Source organism: Thalassophryne amazonica, chromosome 11, assembly GCF_902500255.1.
Source record: "Thalassophryne amazonica chromosome 11, fThaAma1.1, whole genome shotgun sequence".
NCBI classification, from domain to species: Eukaryota; Metazoa; Chordata; class Actinopteri; order Batrachoidiformes; family Batrachoididae; genus Thalassophryne; species Thalassophryne amazonica.
Window position 1 is genome coordinate 58,104,720 of NC_047113.1, and position 26,687 is coordinate 58,131,406.

General features: G+C 41.2%; 1 protein-coding gene across 2 annotated transcripts in view; it reads right to left on the reverse strand.

Moving 5' to 3' along the window:
• diaph2 (diaphanous-related formin 2) overlaps positions 1–26,687 on the reverse strand; it is a 1,163,737-nt gene that overhangs the window by 1,056,099 nt on the left and 80,951 nt on the right. For both annotated transcript variants that reach the window (XM_034181862.1, XM_034181863.1), the window contains exon 5: positions 14,053–14,157. In XM_034181862.1, the coding sequence (XP_034037753.1) occupies positions 14,053–14,157 (105 nt within the window). The remainder of the gene's footprint in view (positions 1–14,052; positions 14,158–26,687) is intronic.

Sequence of the window (26,687 nt, forward strand, 5' to 3'; positions counted from 1 at the left end):
TAACGCACGACAACAGTGCTAAAAAAAATAAAATCAAAATCAAAATCCACTGGACAGGCTGTGGAGCAGCACAGGTAATGCACGACAACAGTGCCAAAAAATAAAATAAAAATCCACTGGACAGGCTGTGGAGCAGCGCAGGTAACACACGACAACAGTGCCAAAAAATAAAATAAAAATCCACTGGACAGGCTGTGGAGCAGCGCAGGTAACACACGACAACAGTGCCAAAAAATAAAATTAAAAATCCACTGGACAGGCTGTGGAGCAGCGCAGGTAACGCACGACAACAGTGCTAAAAAAAAAATAAAAATCCACTGAACAGGCTGTGGAGCAGCGCAGGTAACGCACGACAACAGTGCTAAAAAATAAAATAAAAATCCACTGAACAGGCTGTGGAGCAGCACAGGTAACGCACGACAACAGTGCTAAAAAAAAAATAAAAATCCACTGAACAGGCTGTGGAGCAGCACAGGTAACACACGACAACAGTGCTAAAAAATAAAATAAAAATCCACTGAACAGGCTGTGGAGCAGCACAGGTAACACACGACAACAGTGCTAAAAAATAAAATAAAAATCCACTGAACAGGCTGTGGAGCAGCACAGGTAACACACGACAACAGTGCTAAAAAATAAAATAAAAATCCACTGAACAGGCTGTGGAGCAGCACAGGTAACACACGACAACAGTGCTAAAAAATAAAATAAAAATCCACTGAACAGGCTGTGGAGCAGCACAGGTAACACACGACAACAGTGCTAAAAAATAAAATAAAAATCCACTGAACAGGCTGTGGAGCAGCACAGGTAACACACGACAACAGTGCTAAAAAATAAAATAAAAATCCACTGAACAGGCTGTGGAGCAGCACAGGTAACACACGACAACAGTGCTAAAAAAAAAATAAAAATCCACTGAACAGGCTGAGGAGCAGCACAGGTAACACACGACAACAGTGCTAAAAAATAAAATAAAAATCCACTGAACAGGCTGTGGAGCAGCACAGGTAACACACGACAACAGTGCTAAAAAATAAAATAAAAATCCACTGAACAGGCTGTGGAGCAGCACAGGTAACACACGACAACAGTGCTAAAAAATAAAATAAAAATCCACTGAACAGGCTGTGGAGCAGCACAGGTAACACACGACAACAGTGCTAAAAAAAAAATAAAAATCCACTGAACAGGCTGTGGAGCAGCACAGGTAACACACGACAACAGTGCTAAAAAATAAAATAAAAATCCACTGAACAGGCTGTGGAGCAGCACAGGTAACACACGACAACAGTGCTAAAAAATAAAATAAAAATCCACTGAACAGGCTGTGGAGCAGCACAGGTAACACACGACAACAGTGCTAAAAAATAAAATAAAAATCCACTGAACAGGCTGTGGAGCAGCACAGGTAACACATGACAACAGTGCTAAAAAAAAAATAAAAATCCACTGAACAGGCTGTGGAGCAGCACAGGTAACACATGACAACAGTGCTAAAAAATAAAATAAAAATCCACTGAACAGGCTGTGGAGCAGCACAGGTAACGCACGACAACAGTGCTAAAAAATAAAATAAAAATCCACTGAACAGGCTGTGGAGCAGCACAGGTAACACACGACAACAGTGCTAAAAAAAAAAAAAAAATCCACTGAACAGGCTGTGGAGCAGCACAGGTAACACACGACAACAGTGCTAAAAAATAAAATAAAAATCCACTGAACAGGCTGTGGAGCAGCACAGGTAACACACGACAACAGTGCTAAAAAATAAAATAAAAATCCACTGAACAGGCTGTGGAGCAGCACAGGTAACACACGACAACAGTGCTAAAAAAAAAATAAAAATCCACTGAACAGGCTGTGGAGCAGCACAGGTAACACATGACAACAGTGCTAAAAAATAAAATAAAAATCCACTGAACAGGCTGTGGAGCAGCACAGGTAACACACGACAACAGTGCTAAAAAATAAAATAAAAATTCACTAGGCAAGCTGTGGAGCAGCACGACAACAGTGCTAAAAAATAAAACAAAAATAAAAACGAAAGCGTTAGCAAGCTAGTTAGCCTGCCAACGCTGATGAAGGCCAGCTGATGAAAGAGCTCCGTCGCGATGCTTCGACCGTTAGAGGTCTTCCTTAGGCGTTGGAGCACGGTGAAAAAGTAAAAAAAAAGTAAAAAAGTCTTGAAAAAGACTGTTAATTCAAAGAACTCAAACAGCTCAGTTCAAACAGCTAACAGATACAGCAGAACACCGCTGTGCTCCGGAACAGGAAGTCATGGACAGATGTCTATGAAATTGGTATAATATTATGGAAACTGGTATAATATTTAACATGTCATATTGAGTATAAATAACCTACTGAATGCCAGCCATGTGCACAAGGAAACTTATTTTCTAAAAATAAAAATTAACATGACAGAAATTAATGTATTATCCAGCCTAAATACTCCTGAATAAAATCTGGACCTGAACAGACTCAGTAAATGCCAGGCTCTATTAAGGGACAAGCTTGCATGCTCATATCCAACAAGACGAAACATTACTATAATACTACAGTCGCACAAATATCACTGGATCATCCCCCTTGCAAGACTCTGTCATCACACCTTTCCTGACAGAACATGTTAGAAATGAAACACGAAAATTATTGATGAAAGCAGGTGAACTGAATCTCAGAGGATAAGCAATTGTGTTAGCGTGAAAGGAATGGGGGCAGTTTTAACCGTGTTGGTGCACACTAATAGAAAGAAGCGAGATCACGAAAGGAGATATAGCAGAAAAGCAACCGTTCATGCAACACTGACAGTCAAGGACACCCACAGACAAAACCCCTGCAAAGGCAGACCTGGATTCCATTGAAACACAGCTCATATGCAAATGCACAAGGTCAATGTAGAATTTTTCCTTGAAAAGAAATTCCATTTTGTGTTGGGGTAATTTGCTAGACTCCTGCTGAGGCACCCTGGTAGAGTAAAGGAGTGTTCTCAATCTTGTGAGGTGATAGACTAGTCATGAAGTGGCGGGAAAAAAAGCTTTGACTTTCTCTTGAAAGGCAACTTTTAAAAGTACAACAAAAAAAGTTGTAATCAGCTTCCTTTCTTAGTAGCCACATCAGGAAGCCAGAGACATTTGCAGAAATATTCAAAAATATGGTAATTTTTTAACATGTTAAAACTGTAATACAATAAAAAAAAAACACATAACTACTTATGTGAACAAATGAAAGGAGGCTCATGTGAAGCTACTGAAATTGAAGGGGATTAGACTGTTCCAATTTGGTTACGAAAATTATTCATGTTATTTTTTGTGGAGCAGAAAACAATTTATTCACTTGAGCAGCTTTGTACAGAGAGAAAAGTGGCTACCATGCACATGCCAGGGCATTTTGCTTTCACCAACACAATTTACAGATTTAAATTGTAAACTTTCACAGTTTACAATTTAAATCTGTAAATTGTAAATTTGAGTTGGGTGAGCTGGTGACATTAATGAACACAACAGTCAAATAAATATTGGTACACATACATGTTTTAAGTATTAATCAGGATGATTGGGCTTGTGTTATGCATCATTCCAACTATAACTGCTGTCAAAAACTATGCTGGCGAATGATTTGATGAATGATTATTTTGATATTCGATCAATGTGCTGATTATTCTCTTGACTAATCAATAAATTCTTTTGTCCATAAAATGTTAGAAGATTATAGAAAGTGCAGCTCAGTGCTTCCCAAAGCCCAACCATTTCATTGCAGAGAAATTCCAGATAGACCCATTCCAGTTAGGCACATTCCATATACACAAATTTAGTGATTAAGAGGTCAGGTATTAACCGTAATTCGAAACCCTAACCTCATAAAAACTGCATGTTTTCAACAAAATGTCATAAAGGTTTCAGAACATCATCAATACAGTATGTATTTTGATGTATATTACTGTCAATGTCAATGAATATATAAGACAATTTTCTTAACATGACAATTTTCTCAAATGTGTTATTGTTGAACATTTTTGGTTAATTTTTTTTCTTCTTGACTGTCAAACTGGAATTTGCCTCTAGAATGCATCTAACCAGTAAATACAGCAATTTGTTGAACTGGAATTCATCTGTCTGGAATAACACCAGCCCAACATGCCGTCTTCAAAATGTCCCATCTTGTCCATAAACCAAATATATTCAGGTTATTGTCAGAGAAGAGGAAAGAAACTAGTCATGAAAAACACAAAAACAAGGTGAAATCAAATAATTTAGACTTTTTTTTAAATGAGTCAAACTTATTACTCTATTATAAAAATAGCTGGCAATTAAAGTAATAGGTTTTTTAAATGTTGCAGTTCCAGCTGGCACTTACCAAAACCACTTAGAGAGTTACACAAACTAAATATGGAGCGTAAATGTAATGAGTAGAGGAACACACTTTTTTTTTAAGAAAAAGGTCACCAACACAGCAATCTCACAAGGAAGCAGTCACCTTAAATCACATTAACATGATGGCACCAGAGATACAACTATACAGTAGCACATTAAAATTAGCCACCTCTGTGTTCATCAATAAACTAAACTACAGTATACTGAGTGACCAGAAGCAAACAAGAGGAATTCAAATCCAAGCCAGAGCAACACAAATATGCTTCACCTTATGTACATGCAGTGTTTGTGAAAAGTGACCACTTTCCTAAAATGTACAAGTCACACGTAACAATCATGAAACTTGTGTTATGCCAGACTGTGGGTAAAAACTGTAAATGTTGTGGGGGGAAAATATGTGGAATTTGCAGTGAAAACAGCTACTAATATCCAAATTACATTACCCAACCTTCTACAGAAGGCCTATAAGGTGGTTGAGATGCCATCATCACCGTGCCAGTAATTTATTTCCAACAAATAAAATTATCTCTTGATAGGAAACATCCGGTTGCTTTATTAGATTACTGTGATCAACTTTATTTAGATACAACAAACTCATTAGTGCATTAAATGAAGTCTATGTTACTGTGAACTGTGCATTCTGGCTAATTGATTTCTTCTTTGTTTTCCATCTGAGGTCAACTTGCTGATGAAGTGGCAGACCACCGGTGACCAGCACTTGGGTGCTCCCAATGCACATGGGAGTGTCATAGATCCTTCTGCCTATCCACTGGGCATCCATCTGATCCTTGGAGATCCTTCCAGGACTAAGGCATGTGAGATGTACAGGGAACTGCAAAAATCCTGAGTGTGCAAAGGACTTCCAGGAGCATCTAATAGGCGAATTCTGGAGAATGTTCTAAGTATGACTAAACTAGCTTGAATCACTGACTAGTCAATTAATTTCCATTTTCTGAGACTCTGTACCATTTGGATGTTTCTGAGCCATCGGTCAATGCAACCACTGGACCCTATATGTCTATGGTGTCTTTGCTGGAACACTTCTATCTCTGCATGTGAGACAATTCTTTGTTGTGCTTTATCTATCATTTTGTTACTGTTAGTATTACCAAAGCAGTCTGGTCTGGTCTGCTTGAGGTTGCCTTTGGTCTTGATCAGGGGTTGGGTAAGATTAGATCTTAAGGCACCTTGATATGCATGAATTTGATACCTGCACTAGCACACAATTCTGCATTTTGTGACTGGCAAAACCTAACAGCAGATTCGAATTCAGCAGCCCCAATTTCAAAAACTCCATGCAAGAAAAATCATATATATATATATATATATATATATATATATATATATATATATATATATATATATATATATATATATATATATATATATATATATATATATATAGGAAAATAAGTATTTGAACGTCCTGCGATTTTGCAAGTTCTCCCACTTAGAAATCATGGAGGGGTCTGAAATTTACATCTTAGCTGCATGTCCACTGTGAGAGACATAATCTAAAAAAAATTAAAAAAAATCGGGAAATCACAATGTATGATTTTTTTAATAATTTATTTGTATGTTACTGCTGCAAATAAATATTTGAACACCTCCCAACCAGCAAGAATTCTGGCTCTCACAGACCTGTTAATTTTTCTTTAAGAAGCCCTCTTATTCTGCACTCTTTACCTGTATTAATTGCACCTGTTTGAACTTGTTACCTGTATAAAAGACACCTGTTCACACACTCAACCAATCACACTCCAACCTGTCCACCATAGCCAAGACCAAAGAGCTGTCTAAGGACACCAGGGACAAAACTATAGACCTGCACAAGGTTGGGATGGACAACAGGACAACAGGCAAGCAGCTTGGAAGAAGACAACAACTGTTATGATTATTTATTAGAAAGTGGAAGAAACACAAGATGATTGTCAATCTTCCTCGGTCTGGGATTCCATGCAAGATCTCACTTTGTGGGGTAAGGATGATTCTGAGAAAGTTCAGAACTACACAGGAGGACCTGGTCAATGACCCGAAGAGAGCTGGGACCACAGTCACAATGATTACATTAGAAACACATGATGCCATCATGGTTTAAAATCCTGCAGGGCAGCAAGGTCCCCCTGCTCACGCCAGCACATGTCCAGGCTCATTTGAAGTTCACCAGTGACCATATGGATGATCCAGAGGAGGCATGGGAGAAGGTCATGTGGTCAGATGAGACCAGAATAGAGCTTTTAGGAATCAACTCCATTTACCATGTTTAGAGGATGAGAACAACCCCAAGAAAACCATCCCAACCATGAAGCATGGGGGTGGAAACATCATACTCTGGGGGTGCTCTTCTGCAAAGGGGACAGGACGACTGCACCGTAATGAAGGGAGGATGGATGGGGTCATGTACGAGGTCTGTTAGAAAAGTATCGGACCTTTTTATTTTTTCAAAAACCTGATGGATTTGAATCACGTGTGCTTGCATGAGCCAACCTTGAACCTTCGTGCGCATGCATGAATTTTTTCATGCCTGTCCATTGTGTCATTTGCTTGTAAGCAGCCTTTGTGTGAGGATGGGTGTAGTCTCTCTGCGTTTTTTCTTTGCAAGAAAACTGGCGGAACAACTGGAGCAGCGCGACTGCATCAAATTTTGCCAGAAACTGGGCGACAGTCAGGTGGAAACCATTCGGATTATTCAGACAGCTTTCGGTGACGATGCTATGGGCATCGCACAGATTAAGGAGCGGTACAACTGGTTTAAAGACGTCTGCACAACGGTGGAGAGCGAGCCGCGCTCCGGTCGGCCATCAACATGCTGAAATGACCGGATCATTTCCAAAGTGAACGCTGTGGTGATGTGGGACCTTCGTGTGACTATCCGAGAAATTGTGGAAGAGGTGGGCATCAGTGCTTTTTCGGCACATTCCACTGTGACAGAAGATTTTGCCATGAAAAGAGTTGCAGCGAAATTCATGCCGATGGCTTTGGCACGAAGCTGATGGCGCAGCAGAAGAGCCACCGTGTTGAAGTCTCACAGGACATGTTGTGACATGCCCAACTCTTCCACCATTTGGAAGATTCAGACAGCTTTCGGTGGCTTTTCAGTCGTGTGACTATCCGAGAAATTGTGGACGAGCTGGGCATGTCACAACATGTCCTGTGAGGCTTCAACACGGTGCCGCTTTTGCTGCGCCATCAGTTTCGTGCCAATGAATTTCGCTGCAACTCTTTTCATAGCCAGATCTTCTGTCACAGTGGAATGTGCTGAAAAAGTGCTGATGTCCACCTCTTCCGCAATTTCTCGGATAGTCACATGATGGTCCCACATTACCACAGCGTTCACTTTGGAGTGATCTGGTCATTTCAGCATGTTGATGGCCAACCGGAGCATGGCGCGCTCTCCACCGTTGTGCGGCTATCTTTAAACCGGTTGTACCGCACGAAGGTTCAAGGTTGGCTCATGCAAGCACACGTGATGCAAATCCATCAGGTTTTTGAAAAAAATAAAAAGGACCGATACTTTTCTAACAGACCTCGTATTGCGAGATTCTGGCAAACAACCTCCTTCCCTCAGTACGAGCATTGAAGATGGGTCATGGCTGGGTCTTCCAGCATGACAATGACCCCAAACACACAGCTAGGGCAACTAAGGAGAGGCTCCATAAGAAGCATTTCAAGGTCCCAGAGTGGCCTGGCCAGTCTCCAGACCTGAACTCAATAGAAAATCTTAGGAGGGAGCTGAAACTCCAACCCTGACAGATCTGGAGAAGATCTATATGGATGAGTGGACCAAAATCCCTACTGCAGTGTGTACAAACCTGGTGAAAAACTACAGAAACGTTTGACCTCTGTAATTGCAAACAAAGGCTGCTGTACCAAATATTAACATTGATTTTTACAGGTGTTAAAATACTTATTTGCAGCAGTAAGATACAAATAAATTATTAAACAATCATACATTGTGATTTCCGGATTTTTTTTTTTTTTAGATTATGCCTCTCACAGGGGACATGCACCTAAGATGAAAATTTCAGACCCCTCCATGATTTCTAAGTGGGAGAACTTGCAAAATCGCAGGATGTTCAAACACTTATTTTCCTCACTGTATATATATATATATATATATATATATATATATATATATATATACACGAGGGCTGTCAATAAAGTATAGGTCCTTTTTATTTTTTTCAAAAACTATATGGATTTCATTCATATGTTTTTACGTCAGACATGCTTGAACCCTCGTGCGCATGCGTGAGTTTTTCCACGCCTGTCGGTGACGTCATTCGCCTGTGAGCACTCCTTGTGGGAGGAGTCGTCCAGCCTCTCATCGGAATTCCTTTGTCTGAGAAGTTGCTGAGAGACTGGCGCTTTGTTTGATCAAAATTTTTTCTAAACCTGTGAGGCACATCGAAGTGGACACGGTTCGAAAAATTAAGCTGGTTTTCGGTGAAAATTTTAACGGCTGATGAGAGATTTTGAGGTGATACTGTCGCTTTAAGGACTTCCCATGATAATGAAAGACGTGCGGGCGGTTTGCAGAGTCGGATCGCAGCCGCCGCGACGCTCCGCCACAGGAAAAACACCTCTGTTGGAAGCCTTAAGGACAAGTTGGACCATGTCCAGCTGTTAAACAATTTCTCATATACTCACTCCACTGAAAGCCATCAAAAGCCGCCTGGATTTTACAAATGGTTATCAACACGGAGGTGTTTTTCCTGTGCCGCCGCACCGCGCTGGCTGCGTCCGCACGTCTTTCATTAAAAAAATCTCCTTTAACAGTGGAATATCCGGATAAAATGCTGAAACTGACTTCTTCTGAAACTTCTCTGTTCTCTCATGACATCCTGGATCAATAGAGCCTGAAATGTGGAGGTTTTCAGCTTGAAACAGGCTGACGACGGCGCCTGGGACCGCTGTGCAACGTCTCGCTCCGTGGGAAGTCCTTAAAGTGACAGTATCACCTCAAAATCTCTCATCAGCCGTTAAAATTTTCACCGAAAACCAGCTTAATTTTTCGAACCGTGTCCACTTCGATGTGCCTCACAGGTTTAGAAAAAATTTTGATCAAACAAAGCGCCAGTCTCTCAGCAACTTCTCAAACAAAGGAATTCCGATGAGGGCCTGGACGACTCCTCCCACAAGGAGTGCTCACAGGCGAATGACATCACCGACAGGCGTGGAAAAACTCACGCATGCGCACAAGGGTTCAAGCATGTCTGACGTAAAAACATATGAATGAAATCCATATAGTTATTGAAAAAAATAAAAAAGACCTATACTTTATTGACAGACCTCGTATATATATAATTACCTTTGAGACAAGATTCCAAATACATTTTCCACCACACAATGCGCACGAGACAACCTGTAGCTGTCGATAATTTCTCTGTGATTCTGGGAGCAATGAGAGAATCATTTCATCAGCAAAGTTCTGAGAGCAAATGCACCACTGGCTACGAAATAATTATTTTATATAGCGTGGCTTTAAGTGGGACAAAGCGGGGATCAAATTCATGCAAGTGTCAAGGTACCTTCACTCTTGAGAAAAGGTGACTTATGTTGTTATTTGGTACAGCATAAATAAACTGAACTGAAATGAAATGTAACATTTATTTTTAGATATGAAACAAAGACACTACAGCAATTGACATTCATTAAAGTAGACCTGCACTGAAATAAATGTGGTCAGATCTCAGAAAGAAATAGCTGATATGTATTTATAAGACCCTTATGAATGCAGTAAAGTAAATCTGCAAGCCCAAATTTGTAATTCAGCGGAGAAATCTTCATTTAAAAATGACAAATTTGCAGCTAAAATTTGGCCCTCAGCGAAAACTGTTTGTACATCCGGGTCACTGCAGTGATGTCCGGCAGAAGACGGAGCGCTCCCGCCTTCAGTCCGATCCCACATTGAAATTGATTTTATCTGTTAGTAATGTTACTGTTATACACATCCTGGTTTCAGCATCCAAAAGTAAGCTGCAATGAATGTGAGATACAGCTCTGCATGCTCAGATCAGCGGCGGCATCGACAGCAGGCGACGTTCTTCCCCGACGCCTCGCTCTCTGCCTCCACTGCGCTTACTGAGTCTGCGTGCTCGGTAAACGCCGAAGTGGGCCACTCAGATTGCCCCCGTGTCTGCTGTGCAGCCGGCACCACGTCCCTGTCTACTTGAATGGAGGTGCAGCCAACTTGGCAAAAGTCCAGAGACTACGCTCGCTGTTTTGATGCGGAGCGACCGGTGACACCTGTTGCTGCAAGGACAGACCTTCCGCAGTGCCGCACGTCTCGGTAATCGGAGCCGCAGAGCTCCGTGGCCGCTGAGAGAGGTTTACGAGGTATCTTATAAAACTAACCGGCAGTTTTATATAAAAAAAATATATATATGGATTTGATTGACATGCGATTACACCAATCATGCTTGAACCCTCGTGCGCATGCGTGAGTTTTTTCACGCGTGTCGGTGACGTCATTTCCCTGTGGGCAGGCCTTGAGTGAGATGTGGTCCCGCCCTCTCGGCTGAATTCCTTTGTTTCACACGCTGCTCCAGACGGCGCGCGTTGCTTTATCAAAAATTTTTCTGGATCTGTGAGGAATATCCGCGTGGATACTATTCGAGAAATTAAGCTGGTTTTCGGTGAAAGGTTTAACGGCTGATGAGAGACTATGGGGTGTTTCTGTCGGTGTAAGGACTTCCCACGGACCAGGACGTCCTGCAGCGCTTCCAGGCGCCGACGTCGGCCTGTTTCGACCTGAAAACATCCTAATTTAAGGCTTAATTCACCTAGGACGTCGTGAGAGAACAGAGAAGATTCAGAAGAGGCCGGCATGAGGACTTTATGCGGACATTCCACTGTTTAAGGACATTTTTTAATGAAAGACGTGCGCGCAAATTCGCCGAGTCGTTTCCGTGACAACTCGGCGAATTTGTGTGCGCTGCGATAGGAAAAACACCTCCGTGTTGAAAACCATTTGTAAAATTCAGGCGGCTTTTGATGGCTTTCAACAAGTGAGTAACTGAGAAATTGTTTAACAGCTTGGGCATGTTCCAACTTGCCCGTTAAGGTTTCCAACGGAGGTGTTTTCCTGTCGCGACCCCCCGCGGTCGGGTCCGGCCCGACATGCGACTCTGCCCGCACATTCTTTCATTACAAAATGTCCGTTAACAATGGAATGTCCGAACAAACTCCTCATGCCGACTTCTTCTGAAAGTTCTCTGTTCTCTGATGACTTCCTGGGTCAACAGAGCCTGAAATGTGGAAGTTTTCAACTTGAAACGGCAAGACGCTGCCGCCTTGAAGCGCAGATCGCCGTCAGGCGCCGTGGGCCGTCCTTAAAGCGACAGTTACAGACCAAAATCTCTCATCAGCCGTTAAAATTTTTACCGAAAACCAGCTGAATTTATCGAATGGTGTCTACTCAGTTGTGCCTTACAGTTTTGAAAAAAATTTTGATCAAACAAAGCAGCAGTCTCTGAGCCATTCCTAAACAATGAAAAAAATCGACGAGAGGGTGGGCGACTCCTCACTCAAAGACTGCCCACAGGCGAATGACATAACCGACAGGCGTGAAAAAACTCTTGCATGCCCACGAGGGTTCAAGCATGTCTGATGCAATCACACGTGATTCAAATCCATATGGTTTTTGAAAAAAATAATAAGGTCGGATACTTTTCTAATAGACCTCGTATACCTTTTTAATGACTTGGATTCTTTGCGGGTCCCGGCTCCGTACCCCGTGACAGTAACACCGGAGGCGAAAGACAGTAGATTTTCAATGCGACACCACTCAATCAAACGGGCGTATGAAAAGTCCCCCAAAATAATTTTCAAGGACAAATAAAAGAAATGTGTACTCACCAAACGTGCCGCAAGACAATATGAAGTTTTAAAAAAAGGAGATCCTTCCGACAAGACAAGAAAAAGGTGCAGATGGGATAGGGTCTTTTCCCTGATGTCTTGGCAGCGTCCCGGATGTGATGACAGTTTTGCGGAGGGCTAAATTTTAGCTGTAAATTTGTCATTTTTAAATTAAGATTTCTCCGTTGAATGACAGATCTGGGCTTGCAGATTTACTTTACTACATTCAGAAGGATCTTATGTATAAATATAAGTCATTTTTTGGTCCAAAGATCTGACTGCATTTATTTCAGTGCAGGTCTACTTTAAGCAATATGCTGCTATACGGTGAAATAGCCCAAATGGACCACTTCTCTATTTCTTATAGTCAAACAAATCATCGTGTTTTCTCTCTTACTGCAGAAGACACTTTGTGCACACTCTGTAGGAGTATTGCTATCACAGACATGCACAGATGTTTCCTACAGAGTCCAAGTGGCCCCTCTTGTATTATCACCGCAATACGTGACAAAACCCACTTTCAAGTGTATTTGTGTCACTGCATGAAGAGATGCACCTCCGCTAACATTCAACTGCATTCCAGCCTCAGTCCTATAAATTTTACGACAGAGTGCTGACAGACATCACATTTTGTCCTGTGTCCTTTGACTACACAAATTATGTTGTTCATTTGGATAAAATATCAGCGCTCACGAAGCATAATAGGCCCTGTGAGGAATTCAATCGTCACGGATGATCATCAGTATCAATAATGCCAGTTAATTACCATAACAATGAGGAAGGTAATAAATGATTATGTCAAGAGGAGAGCTACCAGGTCTGGGAATAGATGAGGACAGATTTTTTTTTTTTCTTCTTCTTCTATGCAGAGGTGATTTTTACTTAAAACATAGTGTGCCATCAAAATAGGATGCAAAAATTCATCAGACAGATATGTTTTAGATGTAGATGTAAAAATGTAGATTTTTAATGGTAAGAATGTGCTAATATTTGGGGAAAAAATCTTTGTGAAATCGCAGTAGCAATAAAACACTAATGACATATTTTAAATTCAAAATGCATATAGGCTACACATGTGTAATACTGGCAATTGTAATACTGTGTAATGTGTAACACTTGGTAATTTTGATGCTGTTTTTTACCCTGCAAGATAAAAAAAAAAATGCAACATGCTTTTAACTTTAGTGAAGTAGTGACTTCCAAAATGATGCAACACAGAGTATAAAGTTCAAAGAAATTGCCTTGATAAGTGTCTAAAATAAGCATTAGCAAAGATGGCCCCATGCTACAGATGCAAAATATTATTCTACACCATTGTGCAGTTCATCAGCAGAATTTCTGCAGTGCTGCAGGAAGAGGATGACTGAGTTTCATTTAAAATATGAACAGGGGGCAGAACAAAGCAGTACCCCCCACTTTGCAAACAAATCTGCATGCAAGTACGCACCTGGACAGCCACAAAATTTAATTTGCATGCAAACGCGTGATTGGATAAACAATGACCATCCACCGAGCATCAAATGAGTGACAATTTAGAACTGAAAGCCTGCAGCGGCAGAGTGTGGCACAAAGGGAAAACAAGGAAGAAAATGAACCACAATTGCAATCAGAGGTGAAGAGAAGGAGACTGAGGCAACAAAAAAGAAAGAAAAAAAAGGAGAATAGAGTTTCTAAAAATCATAGTGTAAAGCAGGGAATGAAGTGAAACGTGTCCTGAAATTTTATTCCACAAACTGCGACAAGTACATAGTCCACACTCATTCTCAGGTTTACAGGCAGCAAAATGAGAGCTCTCTGGATTATTCTTTTTTTAACTTACAGATTTGGCAGTGGCTGAGATGTACTGAACAACCATTTCACGTTTGGTGCTCAGGTCCTTTCCACGCAGAGGGGCTTTGCGCTCCTCATTCAGGTTCATGTCCTCCTGGAACCATGACAGGAGAGAGAGAGAGAGAGAGAGAGAGAGAGAGAGAGAGAGAGAGAGAGAGAGAGAGAGAGAGAGAACAAAAAAGACAGTCAGGAGAAATCACAACTTGATAATACCTGAATGTAAAAAAATAAACCATAATGCTGTGTTGTTAGGATATAAAAATAACTACATGCACATCTGAGATATTCTCAGTATATCTGCTTTATACTGCAATCTACAGTAAGCTCCAACAGAGTAGAGCAAAAGTGAATTGTGTGAGACAGAAGCAAGTTATAGTAATTTAACAGTAAGTATTTATAGGATTAAAAAGTAACAGTAAGACGTTCCATATAAAAAGTAACAGTCAAAATGGGCCTAACCCAAACCTAATTCTAAACCTCTGAGTTTCATATATAATTACTCTTAGATAAAATAAAATGTTACCAAATGGAAATGTGTAAACCTCTTAAATACACACACACACACACACACACACACACACACACACACACACACACACACACACACACACACACACACACACACACACATATACAGTGGCTTGCAAAAGTATTCAGCCCCTTGGTATTTCATGCATTTTAATTTGTTTATAGCATTTCAAATACAAAAAGTAAATCAGGCTTCTCAATATACAAATTTCTAAAAATATCTTCCTTAGACTTAAACTGAAAGTAAATCTCTACAACTTGAAAGAAATTAATTAAAAATATAAAAGCCAAGATGGGTTGCATGAGTAATCGGCCCCTTTTGTATAATACCTGTAAATAATCAGTTTAACTTCCAGTTTTCATCAGACAAGTCAGAGGATGGATACATGAACATTTCCAAGTCACTGAATATGTCTTGAACTTTATTTACATCAGTTATGAAGAAATGCAAACAGTATTGCCCTCTATGGTAAATCTGTGTGGAGTAGACCTGGCGTGCCCAACCAGTCGATCGTATAAAAAAATAAAAAAAAAATCTGTCCCTGGACTCGAGAGGATTTAGCGCTGCTATAACAGACTGATGCAGCAGGTGGAAGCAATGCACCAACAAGGATACCAGCTGCCGTTAAATGCCAGAGTACAAGAACAGCTCTTCTTCTATGGTAGATAGCAAGAATTGTAATTTTGATCTTGTATTATTTTTTCATTTATTCCAATGGCAAATCCATCTGTCTTATCGGCAATGCAAATGTGGCTTTACTGAAAAAAGGGAATTTGGAGCGGCATTTCAGACGATTCACAAGAAATACGATGCTAACGTCTGATGCTAATCCCGCTCGCTCGAAAAGTCCTGGAATTGAGAAGTCGACAAGCAGCACAATGGTTCATGGTCCATAAATGTGAAGAGTGATGAATGCAGCAAACAAGACTGCAGTGTTCTGTTCAGGCCAGGAGTCTGAGGACACATTTTTTTCTGTTCGCAGCTGGAGGAGACACACATCTGCTGCACACAGGCTTTACGTTGCTCAGCAAAGGTATGGTGGCTGCTGTATCACTATATTACGTTACTAAACCATATATATTGATTTATAACACAAAACTGTCAAAAGGAGTAATAAATATAAGTGTAAAGATGGTTGAATATATCATCGGAGCAGTAAATTGATTAGTCCGTGGGAACACCGTGCAGATCGCTGCTGCTGCTGCGTTCAGGTACCGTCAGAAATTACAGCTTGTTTGCTTGGATTTTTTTTATGTGGGTGGGGGGTGTGCTTCACTGGGCTCAGGCACCTTATATAGGCCAGAATTATTCTTTTGTGTGGATACAATGATTTTTTTTTAGCTAAAAATAAAACAAAAACAACGCAACTGCCACAAGCAACAGCTGAGTTTGAAACAACAAAAATGTCCTGTAATTTCTGATGGTACATGAACGCAGCAGCGTTCTGCACAACGTTCACATGGACTGATAAATTTACTGTTCTGATGATATATTCAGTCATCTTTACACTTATGTCTATTACCCCTTTTGACAGTTTTGTGTTATAAATCAATATATGTGGTCTATTAGATAATAAACCGACCCTTTTATTTTTTTTTTAACTATATGGATTTGAATGACGTGCGATTACACCAATCATGCTTGAACCCTCGTGCGCATGCGTGAGTTTTTTCACGCGTCGGTGACGTCATTTCCCTGTGGGCAGGCCTTGAGTGAGATGTGGTCCCACCCTCTCGGCTGAATTCCTTTGTTTCACATGCTGCTCGAGACGGCGCGCGTTGCTTTATCAACATTTTTCTGGACCTGTGAGGAATATCCGAGTGGACACTATTCGATAAATTAAGCTGGTTTTCGGTGAAAAGTTTAACAGCTGATGAGAGATTATGGGGTGTTTCTGTCGGTGTAAGGACTTCCCACGCAGCGGGACGTCCTGCAGCGCTTCCAGGCGCCGTCGTCGGCCTGTTTCGACCTGAAAACATCCTAATTTAAGGCTTAATTCACCCAGGACGTCGTGAGAGAACAGAGAAGATTCAGAAGAGGCCGGCATGAGGACTTTATGCGGACATTCCACTGTTTAAGGACATTTTTTAATGAAAGACGTGCACGCAAATTCGCCGAGTCGTTTCCGTGACGACTCAGCAAATCTGTGTGCGCCGCGACAGGAAAAACACCTCCGTGTTGAAAACCATTTGTAAAATTCAGGCGGCTTTTGATGGCTTTCAACAAGTGAGTAACTGAGAAATTGTTTAACAGCTTGGGCATGTTCCAACTTGCCTGTTAAGGTTTCCAACGGAGGTGTTTTTCCTGTCGCGACCCCCCGCGGTCGGGTCCGGCCCAACACGCGACTCTGCCCGCACGTTCTTTCATTACAAAATGTCCGTTAATAATGGAATGTCCGAATAAACTCCTCATGCTGACTTCTTCTGAAAGTTCTCTGTTCTCTGACGACTTCCTGGATCAACAGAGCCTGAAATGTGGAAGTTTTCAACTTGAAACGGCGAGATGCTGCCGCCTCGAAGCACAGATCGCCATCAGGCGCCGTGGGCCGTCCTTAAAGCAACAGTTACATACCAAAATCTCTCATCAGCCGTTAAAATTTTTACCGAAAACCAGCTGAATTTATCGAATGGTGTCCACTCAGTTGTGCCTTACAGTTTTGAAAAAATTTTTATCAAACAAAGCAGCAGTCTCTGAGCCATTCCTAAACAATGAAAAAGCGACAAAGGGGTGGGCCACTCCTCACTCAAAGACTGCCCACAGGCGAATGACGTAACCGACAGGCGTGAAAAAACTCTCGCATGCCCACGAGGGTTCAAGCATGTCTGATGTAATCACACGTGATTCAAATCCATATGGTTTTTGAAAAAAATAATAAGGTCGGATACTTTTCTAATAGACCTCGTAAATTGATACAGCAGCCACCACGGCACACAAGTGGGTTTTTTTCAGGCCTCCTGCACACTCCTGTGATCTTTTCGGCTCCTGCACGTCCTGCACCTTTCAGTCCAGCCTTTTCTGGAATGGTCTTCTGTCTGAAATTAAAGAATTTCTGAAACGTTCAAACCATGCTGAATATGCACAGCTTTTGGATTTGAAAGCAACTTTAAAAGCATATCAGATATGCTGTCAAGCAGGTTGCAATAGTGTGACCTGCAGAACTTTCCACACGTGGACACAGAACTTAAGTACCAGGACAAAGACTGTTGAGCCTGAGAGTCCACGTTATGATGATCACGTGCAGAGCATCTTGTCAGAATTTAACAGACGCTTCACTGACTTTGCATCCAAAGAGCCTGTTGTCAGTTTTCTCTGTTTTGCATTTGGGGAAAATATAAATGTGGACTGTATATCGTCCAAAGTGGCGTCACTCTTCAACCTGGATCCTCACACTGAAAAATGACATTGAGCTCAAATCCAGAGCAACACCTGACATGAATGTCCAAATCTGGAATCTAATGCAGACAGAGAGTGTCTGAGTGCCTGCTTATGGCTGCACTCAGCTCCTACTGTCATCTGAGACCAGCTTCCTCCTCTCGGGGCCAGAAGTCCCACTAAGGTAGGGAACAACTTTTCCAACTTGAGGCCAGTCCTAGGCCTACTTGTGCTTATTCTATTCTACCATGCACATTTACTTCATTCATTCATTCATTCATTCATATTCTACAGCTTAGTCCAATTAAGGGTCGCGGGGGGCTGAAGCCTATCCCAGCAGTCATAGAGCGCGAGGCGGGGTACACCCAGGACAGGATGCCAGTCTGTCGCAGGGCCACAAATAGACAAACAGACACACCCACACACACACCTACGGACAATTTTAAAGATTCCAATCCACCTAACCCGCATGTCTTTGGATGTGGGAGGAAACCCAGAGGAAACCCACACAAACACGGGGAGAACATGCAAACTCCACACAGAAAGGCCATGGGAATTGAACCCACGACCTTCTCACTGTGAGGCAACAGTGCTAACCACTAATCCACCGTTCTGCCCACATTTACTTCAATGATGCATTATTATTGTTAAAACCTGCCAGAAAATTGTGTTATTATATTGGTGCACAATATATTGCGGCTACGCTGTGGCGTTCCATATGGCTTGGTAGATCTCAATACACTGTCGACTTTAAAAGTAGATCTCAGTTCAAAAAAGGTTGGGCACCCCTGGAGTTCCTGTCCCAGTGAGATCAGATTTTAAGGTTCTGCTACTAACCTATAAAATTATTCATGGACTGGCACCCTCCTACCTAGCTGACCTAATTAAACCTTACGTACCGGCCCGGGCTTTACGTTCTCAGGGTGCAGGACTACTTTGTGTCCCTAAGGTGAATAAGAAGTCTGCGGGTCACAGAGCTTTCTCTTATCGTGCCCCTGTTCTGTGGAATGATCTCCCTGCATCAATAAAACAGTCAGATTCTGTGGAGACTTTCAAGTCCAGACTTAAGATGCACTTATTTTCCCTTTCATATGGCTAGCATACTGGTACAGTTTTGTTTTACACTTTTTACTCTTTTAATTCATTTTATTAGTAATTGGAGCGGGCTGCGGCCTCAGCGTTACCTAAATTCTGGGTCTTTTAGTGAAGTTTAGGGCTAGTGGCCGGCGATCACCTTAGTATTTCTCTGTTTTTCTTGTTGTTTAATGCTGACAAATTATACTGTATTTCTTGTCTTTCTGATGCCTGATTCTGTTTTTTCTCTCTGTTTAAGGTGCAGCTCCATCCAGAGATGGGAGTTGTGTTCATGTTGGCGATCCTCCTGTCCTGTGCGCCAATAGCATTTCTTGTATATTTGTCCGTGACTTGTTCTGTAATTTATGTTCTGTAGCATGGCCCAAGCAGAGGGTCACCCCTTTGAGTCTGGTCTGCTTGAGGTTTCTTCCTCAGAGGGAGTTTTTCCTTACCACTGTTGCTCTGGGGGTTGGTAAGGTTAGACCTTACCTGTGTGAAGCACTTTGAGGCAACTCTGTTGTGATTTGGCACTATATAAATGAAAATAAACTGAAATAAATTGAAATTGAAATTGAGTAGACAGTTCTCAAAAACTGAGTAACTGGGCAAGAAGGAGAAGAGTGAGGAAAGCCATCAAGACACCCAGACAACCCAGAAGAAGTTACAGGCTTCTGTGGATTGCAGAAATTGTGCATAGTGCATGTTTTGCATTTTGTATCCCCAGTTATACAGATTCATGATGAAGTAGTATAGAGAAGGATTTTCTTTCAGCAAAACATAAATCTAGCCTTGCATCTCAGATGTACCTTTTGGCCATTTGCAGCTGAACATTCAGGTCTTCTTTTTAATAAAACTCTCCTCATACAGACCTCACAGTCGGTTAATAATCCTTTAATATCTCATTTGTACTAAATATGCTTTCATCTCTACTGTAACCTTTTCATGTCTGATCCTGTCCTTCTACACCTAAATAACATGCATCACCATCTCTCCTCATCTGTCAAAGCAGCAAGGTAGAGAAAGCAACAAGGAAATGCAGTAAAAAAAATGAGTCCTTGGAACTAAAGTAGAAATGTTACAGCAATGTAAGCAGTACTTCAGCTCAGAAAAAGAGAGCTAAGCCAAACACAAATACTTCTACTGAGGCCAAGCAATCACAATTGATGGGCTGGATAAGCAGCATCTGCATGTTATTGGTTGTATTATCTTCATTCTATTTTAATTTTCCATCACAAAAGAGGTCTTTCATGTGAGAGACATCAGGGGATGAGTGAAGGCCGGACAGCGCACTAAAAGCTAGGGAATGACATGATGATTAGAAGAGAGGGGGGTGTTTATCAGAAGCACTCTCACAAAGAGATGCCTAGGATGAACAGAATGAAAAAAGGCATCCTCCTAAGGGTTTCTGGGCAGGAAATGATGCTGTGGTGTCATGCTGCCCTCTGGTGGGCAGCAGAGAAAAACTTGGAGGTGGAGGTAGTCTGATTTGGAAATGAACTCCATGTAGTTTAATGTAAATCTATAAAAATTTAGTGATAATTTAATCATACCACTGTCTTGAGAAGAAAAATGTATAATACAGTGTTCAGATATTTTACAACCAGTCTGATTTCGAAACCTTTTGTTTTGCCAGTGAAACACGGACAGGGATTTCATTCATGGGCACCATGACATATATTCCTGCAGCTACATTTTCCTCTAGTAAAAACCATTGGAGTTACAGAAAGAAAGAAATAAAAAGAAAACGGCAAAAACTCTGACAACTAGTTTTTCGACCCAATGAAAATTACCAGATATTTTTAAATTAATTTCCTGCCCTGCTAATTCATCAGCTTAATTGGCGTTCAGTAAAGGAGAGAAAATGCAATAGGGTGAACATGCTGTAGGAAGGGAAGGAGTGGCGAGTCTGCAGGACGCCTGACAGAGGCAAGCTGGAGGAATCAGCCCTCCACATTTAGCCTCCAACATGATTAATGGTCTTTAATTAATTATGGACTCATGGGTAACATCCAAAAAAAAAACAAAAAAAAAAAACAAGGTATAATTAACTATCCTACTGGTGAAACCTAAAGGAGAACAGAGCATATGTCAGTTTCAGGAATTTGTAAACCTCTGCTAAGAATCTGCTAATACTAATCAATCACTGTGCATGTTCCTGAAGGTGACGCGTTAGACTATTATGGATGGGAGGATATGGGTACAATGTCATCAAAAAACACAGAGTACAGGTATAGTATATGGATACAGGCTGCAATGCACAGTAGCATGTTTTTATGTTATTGACCCTGTGCTCCAGAAACACTAAATTAAAATATTAAGTGAGTATTAAAATAGTAGAGAAGCTTGAATCTTCGACTGGACTGGGTTGCTTGACGTGAGGACATTTCGCTTCAAATCACAGAAGCTTCCTCAGCTAAAATTCTTGCTCTGGTAGTCTGACTTCTGTCTTGACTCTTGTAGAGAAGAATAAAACAGAATAAAAGTATTAAAATGCTGATTTTCCAGATTTAAACAGGTAATTCTGTGCAAAAACTATGATTTACTTTTTCTTTACAGTTAAGAGTATATGTGTGTGTGTGTGCACGTGTGTGTGTATGTGTGTTTGAAGATTTTTGCATGTTCTGAGCAATATTTAGGCCTGAAATACTTGTCTTAGACCTCAGTGACATATGTCACATTAGTCCATATTTGAATCGCTTTGTGGTCTGTGAGACACAGCCACTGAGTGAGTCTGTCATACAACAAGATATGGGAGAGAGACAGACAGACACACACACACACACACCACACAGAGAGGCCATTTCTCTGTACAGAAAGAAGACGTGGCAAACAGCAGCTCCTTCCCAGTTAAAGCAACAGGCATAGACACACAGAACTATTTCTTAGTCAGCTGGAAATGGGCTTATTTTAGGTGTTATTGTCTCAATGTCTTTAATATTTATTTTTAAGTCATCTAGGGAAATAAATGTGCTTAAAAGGTGTATAATGTGAGACCATAAGGGAGGATAATAACAAAGTAATAAGATTTATTTACATACATGCAATGCACTGATCAATGGCCATCAGTTTATTTTGCACTAAAATGTATCAATTAAAAACATTAGTTGTCAAAAATTGCAGACTAACGTGGTGTAACGTGTTAATGAATGCAGTGCAAAAACTGTCCACTACTATAGGAACATAGCAACAGACTGACCACAACATATGCATGAAACGGCAACAGAGTGTCAATGAACCTCAAGTCTAATTCATGAATGTGTAAAGACGCTCACAGTAATTCTCCCGAGGCCTGGCTTTAACGTCGTGGTGCAGAGTGTAACTGCTGAGGGATCACAGAGGAGCTTATTATGATGAGTGCTCATCCCGACAGTTCCGCATAGACAGAGGCACATAAAACCTCAAACAAGCTGCTGCAGCGCTAAATTATGATTTCACTACCACTCACAGTCTCTGCAAACCCCACACCGGTATACTCTGCTCATGACAAAACATGCCAAAAAAACAAAAAGTGAAACAAAAATCATGGCAACAGGCAGGAATTGGCACAGGATTAAAAAATACTCCATCTTCAGAAATGAACGAAAACCAGCAGAGCTGTAGATGTGGACTCACTTTAAAATCCAGTATATGTGCAATGATGTAACTTCTCATCAGTATATTAATTTAAATGCCCCAATCCGCATCACTCTCTCTGTCAGGGAAGCTTTGACTGGTAAACTCTCTTTGACAGGCGTGAGATTTGATAGAACTCGGCTTGTTTCTGAATTCAGACAGCATCGCCGACCCCCTCTGCCAACCTTTAAATCCTCTCACACATTTGAACCGGCGCTGAAGGGGGCTGCAGATAAACATTTGGTTTCAGAAATGTTATATTCTTTGTCACTGTGATGCTAGATTAAACTCTTTGTACTGGGTGTCTGACACTACAACACAGTTGCCTGCTCATCGAGATGCAAACACTGGACATTCAATGAGCTGATTTACTCCGGTGCATTTTGATGAAGGGCTTTGAGTTCCCACTGTGAACATTTTGGAGAAACACTTGACAGAAGACAAAGATACATGACACCCTTCGAAAAGCAGTGCTGCATTTTAGTTTTGCTTGTAGTTTTATGACTATACAGTATATCTTTTCTGGATGATTAACTTCAAAGATTCAAAAAAGAAATCATTAGAATTTTTTTTTCCCCCTCCTGTGTTTTTTTTTCCAGATGCTTCTGATGACCTTTCAGTAATGGGCTATGTGGTGTTTAGGCTCTGGGATAAACAGTGCAATGTGGAAACCACTTTCTAGAGGAAAGCCGTTTTCGCTTCCTCCTAGCCATTAAAGCACCGCAGGTGGTCCAACTAATATGGCACGGACCATCCCTTCATTTGAAGTCAGTTTACACATCTAAGGCAGTACATGTAGCACCATTAAAAAAAAACAACAAATCAGGGAAAGGGCAGCGAGATAGAGGGCATACGAGAAGCTAAGGCCATCAAAGAGAACTACCCGCTCCTTTAGTTTCTCTGTTATGTCCAAGAAGAAAAGTTTGCTGTGTATGAATACAAATAAACAGCACTTTTCTTTTTTTAATTACTGTTGTTATATAGCCCGACCAAGAGTGACGATGGCTGTCGGATGTCAAACCAGTGAACATGCCTTCTGTGTGGTCTGTCAGAGAGCAGACTGAAGCCTGGGTTTAATGTCACACCACTATGAGCACAAACATAGTAATTGAGAGGTGAACTGAGTGACAAGGATGAGCACCTAGGCAAGAAAAAGATGAAGCAGTAGCGTGATAAAAACCAGGAGCTCTGCTCACATTTCTCTGGCCCTGGCAAAAGCCCATTGTATGAGAAGCAGAAAAGGAGAGAAAAAAAAAGGTAGGCACTGTACAATGCCCACATACGCACTCCGAAACATTATCCACAATAGCGCACACAACCTAGGCAATGAAGCCAGAGTAATTCGGCTCTCCACTTCAAAGAGATGAGCTGAAAGCTTTTTGTTAGCTTTCAATCCTCTGATACATAAGGCCAAAAAGGCCTTTCAATAGAGAAAATCATAACTGTGACAGAACTCTGACTACGGATGAAAAGTGAATTTGAAAGTTCTGGGTTCATTCTGAGTGAGGCAGAGGCTGACTGAGGCTGAATAAATAAATAGGCAAAAGCACAACATTTGAACAACAACAACAGAAAAGAATAAATAATACTCAAATCAACATTACTCCAATTACATTTTGTATATATTAAAAGTCCTTCAGCAGCTTTGTATGTACTCCAAAATAAATTTTTTTTAAAGATTTGTCGCTTAGACTTTCTCCTCAATGGAACTGCTATTTTTAAGTCCTATATAATCCCATAAGGTGGCACGATTTAATTTCATTAAGGGAATTACATATGCTCACAGCCCATGAAAATTCAGTAAGGTATATCTTATATATTGTACGAGGTATGTCAATAAAGTAACGGTCCTTTTTATTTTTTTCAAAAACTATATGGATTTCATTCATATGTTTTTACGTAAGACATGCTTGAACCCTCGTGCACATGCGTGAGTTTTTCCACGCCTGTCGGTGACGTCATTCGCCTGTGAGCACGCCTTGGGAAGGAGTGGTCCCGCCCCCTCGTCGGATTTTCATTGTCTGGAAATGGCGGAATGAAAAGGACTTTTTTCCATCAGAATTTTTTCAGAAGCAGTTAGAGACTGGCACCTGGAAACCATTCGAAAAATTTATCTGGCTTTCTGTGAAAATTTTACGGGCTTCACAGAGAATAAGGTCTGTTACTACAGCTTTAAGGACCCCTTTAAGGACGCTCAGCGACGACGAGGTAAAGACCGATTCGCTTTGGAAGCGAGACAAAGGAACATCTGCGTTTCGACGTGTCAGAGGACAAGTTTGGACATGTCCAGCTCGCCACAGTTTCACTGATACTTACTGGACTGGTAAGCATTGAAAGCCGAGATAGACATGTCCAAACTTGTCCTCTGACACGCCGAAACGGAGGTGTTCCTTTGTCTCGCTTCCAAAGCGAATCGGTCTTTACGCGCGAAGCCTCCGCGCGGCTTTCCATGACAAAATCTCTTGTTAAAAGTGAAATCTGCCGGAAAATGGCTGATGTCCAGCTCTTGTGATAACCAGAGAAAGAGCACACGACGGTCTCGTATCCACAGAGCCATCCGTTTAGAAATGGTCTGGTGGCTTGTGCCTCGTCATCGCAGCTCGGAGCGTGGCGCGCCGAGCGTCCTTAAAGCTGTAGTAACAGACCTTATTCTCTGTGAAGCCCGTAAAATTTTCACCGAAAGCCAGATAAATTTTTCGAATGGTTTCCAGGTGCCAGTCTCTAACAGCTTCTGAAAAAATTCTGATGGAAAAAAAGTCCTTTTCATTCCGCCATTTCCAGACAATGACAATCCGACGAGGGGGCAGGACCACTCCTTCCCAAGGCATGCTCACAGGCGAATGACATCACCGACAGGCGTGGAAAAACTCACGCATGCGCACGAGGGTTCAAGCATGTCTGACGTAAAAACATATGAATGAAATCCATATAGTTTTTGAAAAAAATAAAAAGAGCCGTTACTTTATTGACAGACCTCATATTCCAATTCTAAGGTGGAACTATGCTAGTATATAAAGGTGTATCTAAATATCTAAAAAGGAAGAGTAAAACAGGAGAGTAGAAAAGAGTAGAGCCACTCCATCTCATTAGTACACCTGTTGAACTGCTAATTAAAGCAATTATCTGCTCAGCCAATCACATAGCAGAAACTCAATGCCTTTACGCACGTAGACATTATCAAGAGGATCTTCTGCGGTGCAAGCAAAGCAACAGAATGGAGAAGAAAGATAATTTTGGGGACACTAAATGTGGCATGGTTGTTGGTGCCACGGGAGCTGATTTGAATATTTCAGAGACGACTGATGTACAGGGATTTACACACACAACCAGTAGTCCAAAATGAAGAAAACCATCAAATGAGGGGTAATTCTCTGGGTGAAAATGAAATGTTGATGGCAGAAAGTAAGGAAATAATGGCCAGACTGGTTCAAGCACCCTGACATCAGTGTGTGAATGTGAGGCACTGCTGTAAAGCGCTTTGACCATGAAAGTGCAGTATATATCCACTCCATTTACCATTATACATGCTACCAACTTTATCATGCTACCAATTTTATCATTTTTTTGTTTTGTTATCCATCCAATCTCCCGTCACTCTACCTCTTCTGGGCATGTTTGTTCTGCTGTTTTAAGATAGATCTACTGACAATCGCACATTCTCCAAAGAAACACTGTGTGTGTGTGTGTGTGTGTGTGTGTGTGTGTGTGTGTGTGTGTGTGTGTGTGTGTGTGTGTGTGTGTGTGTGTGTGTGTGTGTGTGTGTGTGTGTGTGTGTGTGTGTGAGAGTAAGAGAGAGAGAGATCCATTATTATTACATTAAAAGATGTGGGAACTCTTTTCTCTTTATTGTGTAAATGTTCTCTGACTTTGGCTGTAGCTCTGAATTTGAGGAATAAAAGTGAATACTGCTGCATTCATTTCTAAAACTTTCTGAGTGTCTTCAGCACACGTAACCTGACCATTACACAACAAGCAACTACACTGGTCAGGCGAAATATAAGAAAGATTATACTTCAGTCTTTTTCTTTTTTTTTTGA